At 52.7% G+C, this 10,161-nt stretch overlaps 1 protein-coding gene across 1 annotated transcript in view; it reads left to right on the forward strand.

Annotated features, from left to right (window-relative positions):
- Window positions 1–22: 22 nt before the first annotated feature.
- The window catches only part of Slc44a2 (solute carrier family 44 (choline transporter), member 2), a 24,179-nt gene continuing 14,040 nt past the window's right edge, over window positions 23–10,161 (forward strand). Inside the window, exon 1 of the mRNA XM_005405608.1 lies at window positions 23–143. Within this exon, the coding sequence (XP_005405665.1) occupies window positions 113–143 (31 nt within the window). The 5' untranslated portion in view covers window positions 23–112. The remainder of the gene's footprint in view (window positions 144–10,161) is intronic.

Below are 10,161 nucleotides of genomic sequence, written 5' to 3' on the forward strand. Positions count from 1 at the left end.
TCGCCGCGTCCGAATGGGGGCCGGGGCGGGGCGCTGCAGCCCGGAGCCTCCCGCCCGCCCGTCCGGGCTGGGGTCGCTCTGGCTGGGGCTCCCGTCCCCGCCCGCTGCGGCCATGGAGGACGATCGGAAGGATGGAGCTTACGGTAGGGGCCTCCTCCGGCCTGGGGCCGCCTTCTGCGGAGTCGGGGGTGGGGAGAAGACGGCCGAGCCTGAAACACCCGCGCTGCAGCCACAAAGGTCCCCTGCGCCCGGGGCCGCTGCATCCCGGCCTGCGCGCTACTGGCTCTGCACCCGCGGCCCCGAGCCCCTCCCGGGAGCCCCAGCCCCCTCCGAGGCTGGGCCGGGCGCACGGCGCATGCTCCGCCCGGGAGGTCCCGTTATCTGGCGACTCGGATGGCGCGCGGGGGAGGGGAGGCGCAGGAGCCGGGCTGGGGCTGGAGCCGGGCCCGGACCTCTCCACATCCCCGCATCCCTGCCAGACCCCTTTGTCTGCTTCCTCCTGCCCACCTCCTTCCTCCCGCTCCCTTTCCGCCAGCCCCTGCCCGCGCCGTGTAGCCTTTCTGGGCTTTTGGCTGGATAGGTAAACTGAGGCAAGCCTGGACGGACAGTCCTGGGTTGCAGCTCGCCGAGTCCGGCCAGGCGTCTGGGAAGGGCGGAAATAAGGGCGCCGCTGGTGAGGAAGGAAGCCGGAAACCATTGAGAAACTTTCCGCGCCCTGTGCAGGGCGCCACGCTGCCTGCTGACTATTGCGCGAGGCCTGTCACGGGGACCCCCGATGTCAACCCGAGGGCAGCCTCAGCCACGTGGCGCTGCGTTGAGCCCAGAGTGGGGGCCCTGGGCGCCTCTAGAGTGCAGCCCGACCTCCAGGGGCCCCAGGGTTGTGGGCCTCAGGGCTTCTTTCCTTCTATCTTGGGTCCCCAGGGCCCAATTTGGGCCAAGACCCAAGTGGCACTGCTCAGGGGTGCAGGACCCTGTCAGTACCCCTTGTGTGACCAGAACTTCCTAGAAACTGCCTTGGGGAAGGGGTGGGAGACTGAAAATGCTCACGGAAAACAAGTGGCATAGCAGCGAGGCCTCCTGTCCCTCAGGGACTGTGGCCTGAGGAGGCTTCGGGGGAGGTGAGCATGGCGTGGCATGCCTGTCATCCCAGCACTAGGGAGGCTGAGGCAGGAGGATCACTGTAAGTTCGAGGTCAACCTGGGCTACATAGCAAGACCCTGTCTCAAAAGAACAAAAACAAAATGGAGAGGAAGGTCTGCAGAGAGCAGCAGATGGAGAGACTGGGACCCCGCCCAGCCCAGCCAAGAGGGGGAACACCATGAGCGGGAGCCCCCCACCCCCAAGCTGCCAGCCTAGACCTCTAAAGGAGGCCCCAGGCTGATGGTGCTGACTCCCACCTCAGACCCCAGGTCTGCTCTCATGGACCCCGGGGGTGTGGCTGGCTGTCTCCCATGCAGACATGGCGCACTAGGGATCTTTAGTCTCCCTGAGGTCTGAGGGTGGAGGGTGGAGTGGACAAGGCCAGGCTTCACCCAGACTTAAGTTTGGCCAAGGATGGGGTGGAGAAAACTACCCCTGCCCTCCAGGCTCACCCCGGAGGCAGGACAGGGGATCTCTGTCCTGCAGGTCTGACAGCATGGTCCTTCAACAAGTTGTGTCTTGTTTGTGGAGCCCGGCCGGAACCAGGCCTCCCACACACCAGGTGGGCGCACACCACGGAGTGCGGCCCCAGCCCGCCCACATCAACAAGTATTTATTGCACGTCTCCTGGCCAGAGCTCTAGACATTGGGAACCCGGCTGTGGGCAGAGCAGCGTCTCAGCCCGCAGGGAGTGGACGGGAGAAGACACATGTAATTGCAGGTTGTTTAAGGTTGTGAAGCAGAGAACAGGACACCGTGTGTGGCAGAATCATCAGCATCTATTTTCGGTGACTGAGGGCTGGATGGGAGCCGGCTGTGGGAAGATTGGCGGGTGTGTGTTCTAGGCAGAAGGAACAGCAAACAAACCACACAGTTGCTTAATTACTTCCCTCTCTGAGGTCCCGAGGAGCCTGAGATGGGAACTTCAAGTGGGCTTGGCGTGATGGCATGCATGTGTGATCCCAGCCAGTGGGAGGCTGAGGCAGGGGGATCAAGGTCATCTTGGGCTACATAGTAAGTTCAAGACCAGCCTGAACTGCATAGTGAGACCTGTCTCAGAAAGCAAAGCAGGGCTGGGGAAATAGCTCAGTGGCACAGCACCTACCTGGCAAGTGCAAGGTCCTGAGTTCAAGTCCCGATACCAAAAAAAAAAAAAAAAGACAAAGCACCCCCCCCAAAAAAAGGGCAAGAAAAAAAAAAAAGGAACTTTCTTGTAGTGGGTATCTGGCTTAGTGTTTGTTATTTTCTTTTTTTGAGACAGTGTCTCACTGTGTAGCCCAGGCTGGCACTGAACTTACAGCGACTGCTGGAAGTATAGGCAGATACCACTTTGCCCGACAGGAAGCTCCTTTCACAGAGCCTGTTCTCTCTAGAGGCAGGGAAACCAGGAAATGACTCTGGGCCCTGGTGAATGCCAGCGACCGGCACCACCTTCATTTCCTGCCCATCCTGGCACAAGCAATGCACCATGGATTCTACAAGCCAGAACAATGAGGCTCTAACCAGAGAGGACAAACTGGGGGCAGGGGATACTGGTACTTGGTTAGAAGCAGATTTCAGCTGGGCATGGTGCTCACCTGTATCCCAACCATTCAGAAGGCAGAGGCAGGAGTATCACATGTTTGAGTCCAGCATGGGTGATTTAGTAAGACCCTGTTTTAAAATGAAAAATAAAATAAAAATATAAAGAAAGAAAGAAAGAAAGAAATAATAAAAAGGGCTGGAGGTGTAGCTCAGTGGTAAAGAGCTTACCTAGGATGTGCAAGGCCCTGGGCTTGATCCCTAGTTTAAAATTTTTAAAAATATTTATTTATTTATTTTGTCTTTTTGAGACAGGGTCTCACTATGCAGTTCAGCCTGGCCTTGAGCTCACTTTGTAGCCCAGGCTGATCTCGAACTCTCAGTGATCCTCCTGCCTCAGCCTCCCGAGTGCTGGGATTCCAGGTATCCACTACCATGCCCGGCTGGAAAATATTTTTTTTTTAAAAAAGGCAGATTCTACCAGGTGCCATGGTGAATGCTTATAATCTGATCTACATGGGAGGCTGAGGCAGGAGAATTGCAAGTCTGAGATTAGCCCAGGCAATTTATTATTTTATTATTTTATTTTTTTTATTTTTTAGCCCGGGCAATTTAGCACGACATTGTTGCACAACAAATTAGAGGTCAGGTGGTGTCGCTCAGTGCTAGAGCACTTGCGTAGCATGACTGAAGCCCTGGGTTCCGTCCCCAGCACCACACATACAAACAAACAAAATGGAAAAAAAATCTTACTTTATGCAATCTGTCCATACAATGCTACTTTTCAAATTTAAAATGAATAATAAAAATTGAAATATATGACTTTCAACTCCTACATCATGAAGTTAATATATTCTGTCTTTGGGGAAGAGAGACTCAAACTAAAAATAAGCCCTAAGCCACAAAGAAGATTTTAGCTTTCTGTGCTAAGGAGTCTTCTCCAAGCCCTTGGCCAGCTGTCTTCTGCCAGACTAACACAGTCAAGAAGTCTACTTCCAAGCCGGGCGTGGTGGCACACACCTGTAATCCCAGCACTCGGGAGACTAAGGCAGGAGGATCATTGCAAGTTCAAGACCAGCCTGGGCTACACAGTGAGCCCAAGGCCAGCCTGAATTGCATAGCGAGACCCTGTCTCAAAAAAAAAAAGTCTCCTTCCAAAGCTTGGTCTATTTATTTCTGTATTTCTTTTTGTTTTGTGAGAAAGGTCCCACACAGCCTCAAACTCTCTGTGATCCTCCTGCCTCAGCCTCCTGAATGCTGAGGTTACAGGCGTGTGGTACCACACCCAGCAGTCTCAGTCTAGCACAGACCCTGGCAGTCTTTGCTTATTCATTATGTTTGTCGAAGGAGGTGTGAACGAACTGCTTTATATGTTAAGCAGTGTATTTTTATCAAGAAAAAAAAAATCAGATTGAAAACATCACCTTTTGTGTTCACCTTTTTGAGCTGTCACTTCCTCTTCAAACTAATTTCCCTTTTCTCTCCTTCCAGACACCCTGTATAGTACAGACACAGCAGATTTTTAAATGATAATCTAGCCAAGCCTTGATGTACATGCCTTTCATCCCAGCCCCCTGGGAGGCTGAGGCAGGAGGATCACAAGTCTGAGTTCAGCCTGGCCAATTTAGTGAGACTCTGTCTCAAAAAATTTTTTTTTAAAAAGAGGGAATAGTTCAGTGCAAAAGCCCCAGATTCACTGTCCAGTAACACAGAGCAAGAAAAAAATCTAGATCTCTCCCCTAACTTCATCGTTCCTTCCCTGGTGGCCACTGAAGCTAGGGCCAGGCCCTGTGCCCACACAGAGCTATTTCGGGGTCTCCTTTCTTCCTCTTGTTACTGTTCTCTGTTCTCTTTTGCTACTAAACAGAACCACATACTTTAACATTGTTTCCTATCAGTAAAGCTGAACCTATTTCACCTTCTTACAAGGATACATAGTATCCACTATGGGAACAGTACCATTTTCCCCATTACACCAGCGCAAGGAGCTTTAAAAAGATATAGGTAAGGGCCAGGGATGTAGCTCAGCAGTATGGCGCCTGCCTGGCCAGCTCAAGGCCCTGAGTCTGATTCCCAGTACATTAGATATAGATATAGATGATATAGATATATAGATAGATATAGATATAGATAGATAAGCTGGGCATGGTGGCACATGCCTGTAATCCCAGCGTGCTGGAGGCTGAGGCAGGAGGATGGAAGTGAATTCGAGGGCAGCCTGAACTACATAATGAGATCTTGTCTCCAGAAACCCAAAAAAGAACAAAAAAGACATGGTTCCAAGAGAAGAGTCTTGTTTGTTCGGGGCCTGGTGTGTGCAGCAGGCGCCCCACCGTTCCCTCGCAGTACTTCCAAGCCTCCCCGCTGGGGTGCCATCCTCAAGCCTGCGTCCCAGGGGCAGGTCCCGGGCAGCGGGGATGCGCTTCTCTGCACAGACTTCTGGGAAGTCAGGGCTTCATGGGCGAGGCCTCCGGCTGCAGCCCTTGGGAACTTGGCCGGTGTCCGGGAGCTGTGGGGGCTGGGTGGCATTTGATGTCCTGGCAGCTTTGTAACCTGGCAGCCCCAGTGGGCGCCTTATCTCCCACGCCCACTGTCTGGGTGGCCCAGCTGCTGGTCTGTGCAAGACCAAGACCCGGGGCTGCCTCCCCTACTTGGCTGTTGTCATAGGCCATCTTTTCCCTCTACTGCCTCTCCCAGGGTTTTGATCATTTTTAATACCTTTGGGTTGTCTTTTGAGACACGGTCTTGCTATGTAGTCCAGGCTGGTCTCAAACTTGAAATCCTCCTGCCTCAGCCTTCTTGAGTGCTGGAGTCTTCCGTACACCAACATCCCTGGCCCAAAACCCCACCGCTAAACAAAGGGGCGTAGGCTGTGAAATTTCCACCTCTCTGGAGATTCCTCCCCTTCAGTGGGGATTGAATTCCATGTGTTCTGTTTTTTTTTTTCCTGGTACTGGGAATTGAACTCACGACCTTGCGCTGCCAGGCAGGCACTGTGCTGCTGAGCTAAATCCCCAGCCCTGAACTCCATGTGTTTTGGAGGGGAAAACTATATTACTGAGCAGAAGGATCTGAGTTGGAAGACAGTGTGAGCAACATAGCGAGACCCTGACTCAAAATTTTTAAAAAATACAATGAAATGGGCTGGGGATGTAGCTCAGTGTGAAGGCCTTGAGTTTAATCCCTAAAATGAACAAAAGAAAGGAAGGAATAACGTCCCATTAAAGTGTCCACGTTACACTTTCCAGAACCTTGGAGAGTTTACATAGCAAGAAAGGGAGTGTGCAGGTGCAGTTGCTGAGGGAAGGATCTTAGTTTTGTTTTTTAGACAGAGTCTCGCTATGTAGCCTAGGCTGGCCTCAAATTCAGGGCGATCCTCCTGCCTCTGCCTCTGAGTGCTGGGATTACAGGCTCCAAGCCTACCTTCACGGAAGCACCTTGAGTTAGCTCACTCTAGATTGCACAGATGGACAGGAAGGGCCGCAGCAACTGACAGGACTCAGACTGTAGTAGTCTGATGCCATTGCTGGCTTTAAGGATGGAAGAAGCCAGGTGTAATTCCAGCTAGTAGGGAGGCTGAGGCAGGAGGATCGCCATGAGTTCCAGGTGAGCCTGGCCTACATGCCAGACCATGCCTCAACAACAAACAAACAAAGAAAACAAATAAAAAAAGAAAAGCAAACGATGGGGGTGCCACTCTTATCTGCAGCATGCTTGCGGTTGGAAACCTTCATCTCCATCTCGTACTCCCTGCAGGGTTTGGCTCCGGCTCTGTGATTAGAGACCATTAGCACCAGGACGGCCGCTGCTCTCTAGCCCCTCCCCACCCAGCTAAGGTTAATGAGCGCTAATGGCTCTGCTGAACACACTAACAACGTTCCCGCTTACATTTCCTGAAACCCCACAGGGCCAGACGTGAAGCCGACCTTACTCCAGGCATGGCTGTCTGGCATGTTTAGTTCCATTTTGCACGGGGAACTCAGGGGCCCCAGCAACCCTCTAGTTCAGCCCTGCATTGCTCCTGCTCCAACACTCTCTGTGGCTCCCACTTACCCGCCCAGCCTCAATTGGGAATGAAACTCTCGCAGTTGTTACAAGGAAAATGGTAGCTGTCAGATATGCCAAGTCTTGTCTTAGGGGTCTCAGTGGGTGGGAGAGGATGGCCCACCCCGGATGAGACAATGCGAAATCTTAAAAGGGTGAAACTAATAATCTCAAACTTCCCTTTATCCCTGAGGGAGGACCGTAAACTTGGCCACTGTGACTCTAATCTTCTTCAGGTGCACCCCCAGCCACAGCTGTGATTCATTCTCAACTTCTGTACGGACTCCCTGGAGGCCCCAGCCGTGTGTGACTGCCTCCTAGACTTCCAACCTAACCTAGCTGTCTGTCACAGAGTGACTGCGCAAGTTGCTTCTCTCCCCAGCCTCAGTTTCCTCTGCTGTCCAGCGGGCTGGGTGGCCACCTGCAGGGAAGAGGCTCTGCAAGGTTTGTCTGTGGCCCCATGGGAGGCAGACATTCCAGCCAGGGGACTTCCAGATCCCCTTATCCCTCGTCTGCCCTCCCACTCAGTTTAAATCTCACCTGCTCCCAGATAGGAGGTTTATTTTCCTCATACTTGTAATAGTTGTGAGTCTTTATATATTCGCATGACTAATCCATGTGGAATTTATTTTGCTACGTGCCTCAGTTACATCTATTTTCATCCAAGTGCTCAGTAGTGCTACTGATTGAGGGATTTATTTCTTCCCTGCCAACTGAGAAAGTGTCCTTAGTCATGTATTAAATTATTTCTTTTGCCTGGCGTGATGACACATGCCTGTAATCCCAGCACTCAGGAAGCTGAGGCAGGAGGATTGCTGTGACTTTGAGGCCAGCCTGGACTGTGTGACAAGATCCTGTCTAAAAAAAAAAAGAAAGAGAAAAGAAAGGGGCCCACTTCCTTCTTTTCCTTTCCTTCCTTCTTTATGCTGAGCAAAGAACCCAGGGCCTTACGTGTACTAGGCGGACGCTGTACCCCTGGGCCCCACAATTTGACAATTTGCTCTAAGGCAGACTCTCTTACAGGGATGAGAGCAGCCCGTGCAAAGGCCCAGGGGTGGGGCCGGGCCTGGGGAGTCTTGGGCAGCAGGAGGCCTGGGAGGCTGAAACCAAACAAGCATGGGAGAGCGAAGGGAGATGAGAGCGGGCCTGGCGAGGGTCACAGCAAGGAGTTGGGCTTTTCCTCCAGGCACGGTGGGAGCCATGGAGGATTCTGAGTCCAGCAGGGATGCCTGAGTGATCTCACTGTCAGACAGGAAGGTGGGGGAAGGGACCGGAACAGGCAGTGGTGGCCACGTGGGGCAGGCGGGAGGTGTCTCCTGGGCATGAGCTATGGCTAAGGCCTGAGGAGGGAGCCATGAGAAGAGGTTGGTGGTGGATGGAGCTGGAGGCAGAGTGGCGGTGAGGTACAGGGGATCTCAGCAGCTGCGGCCACACACACCTGAGATCCCAGCTCTGGGAGGCTGAGGCAGGAGGCTTGCAAGTTGGAGCCCAGCAACTTAGTAAGACCCTGTCTCAAAATTTAAAAATAAAATAAAGGGCTGGGGATATAGCTCAGTGGCACGAGCGCCTGCCTGGCAAGTGTAAAGTCTGAGTTCAGTTCCCCATACCAAAAAATCTTCCGTACCACACACAATTTGTGCTGGTGGCGCCGAGGGACCAGATGTTCATAGCTGTCACAGAGGGGCTGGGGATTTAGCTCAGCGGCAAAGCGCCTGCCTGGCAAGCGCAAGATTGTGAGTTCGGTTCCTGGTACCGGAGAAAAACCAAAACCAAAAAACAAAAACAAAAAAACATAGCTGTCACGGAGGCCTGGTGATGACGTCTTGGGGGGCTGTCCCTGGGGATGGTGTGGTTGGAAACAGAAGAGGCATGTGGTTGGCAGCTGGCCCCCTCGTTCCCCGCTGAGGCCTGCCATGGCTGGGTCTCCGGGTGCCCTGGTCACCTAAGGGCACACCGGCGCCTCGAGCCGCGCCTGTTTGCTGAAGCCGGTTGTTCTGATATGCGGGAAATGCTGGACTTCAGATACCTGAGTCTCATTCCCTGAAGTCAAAGAATGAATTCCAGGGAACAAGGGAGGTTAAGAGCGGGAAAGTTTACTGGAGAGGAAGACTGAGGACTAGGAATGGGGAACAGCAATAGCTCCTGAGAGGCAGGAGGGGTCCGGAGGGGTTGCCAGCGAGCCCACCTCTCAAAGAGGTTTCATAGAGCAAAATCGTGAGGCGGGTACAACGTGGGTCAAAATTATGACCAACCAATAAGATTGCAAGCGCAGTCGCTTAGGTAATATTGATCCAGTGGGGCCGGGGATGTAGCTCAGCGGCACAGCACCTGCCTGGCAAGCGCAAGGCCCTGAGTTCGAGTCCAGGTACTGAAAGCAAAAATACTGATCCAGTGGTAGCAAGGGCGTATGGGTGACATCACTGACCTTGGTTGATCATCTGCAGTCTTAGTGGCCTAGGTCTTCGTGGGTGGGAGAGGATGGCCCACCCCTGTGGAGACAATGGGAAATCTCAGAAGGGTGAGACCATTAATCTCAAACTTTCAGTTTACCCCTGAGGGAGGTGTGTGACCCTGGCCCTGTGACTCTAATTGTTTTCAGGTGCACCCCCCGCCACAGCTTTGCTTCCTTCTCACCTTCTGCACTGACCCCCTCCAGGTCTCCTTGATTTCCACCTAATTTAGCTGTCTGTAATAGTCCAGGGGTCAAGTGGGGTCTCCTCAGCCAGAGCCTGCGGCTGGAAGGAGCATTTTCTTGAGGGATGAGCTGAGTTAGTGACCAGAGACACACCTGGGTGTTTGGTTTGGTTAGGTTTTGAGACAGGGTCTATGTAGCCTGGGCTGGCTTTGAATTTGAGATCCTCCTGCCTCAGCCTCCCTGGTGCTGCGATCGCAGGCATGCACCACCACGCCCAGCCCATGCCTGGTCTTTGATTTTGGGTTGGTTTTACAGTTTTTGTGGGGAAATGTCTTGAAACAGTTTTTTTTCCACTTGCCCAGGCCAGCCTAGAACTCTCAATTCTCCTGCCTCAGCCTCCCCTACTGGGATTACAGGTGGGCACCACATCATCCTGTTTTCCAGGGTTTGTTTTTGTTGTTGTTGTTGGTGGTGGTGGTGTTTTGTCTTTTTGAGACAGGGTCTCCCTATGCAGTTCAGGCTGGCCTTGAGCTCCCTTTGGTTTTTTGTTTTTTGGGTTTTTTTTTTGTTTGTTTGTTTTTGTTTTTTACCGGTACCGGGAATCGAACTCATGACCTTGCGCTTGCTGGGCAGTCGCTGTGCTGCTGAGCTAAATCCCCAGCCCCTTGAGTTCACATTGTACCCCAGGCTGATCTCGAACTCGCAGCGATCCTCCTGCCTCAGCCTCCCAAGTGCTGGGATTGCAGGCATGCGCCACCACACCCGACTCTGTTTTCCAGTTTTCAATGGAGCAAAGAGCTGCAGATAGTTTTTTTTTTTTT

This window comes from Chinchilla lanigera, unplaced genomic scaffold (genome assembly GCF_000276665.1).
Source record: "Chinchilla lanigera isolate Chin_1 unplaced genomic scaffold, ChiLan1.0 scaffold00094, whole genome shotgun sequence".
NCBI classification, from domain to species: domain Eukaryota; kingdom Metazoa; phylum Chordata; class Mammalia; order Rodentia; family Chinchillidae; genus Chinchilla; species Chinchilla lanigera.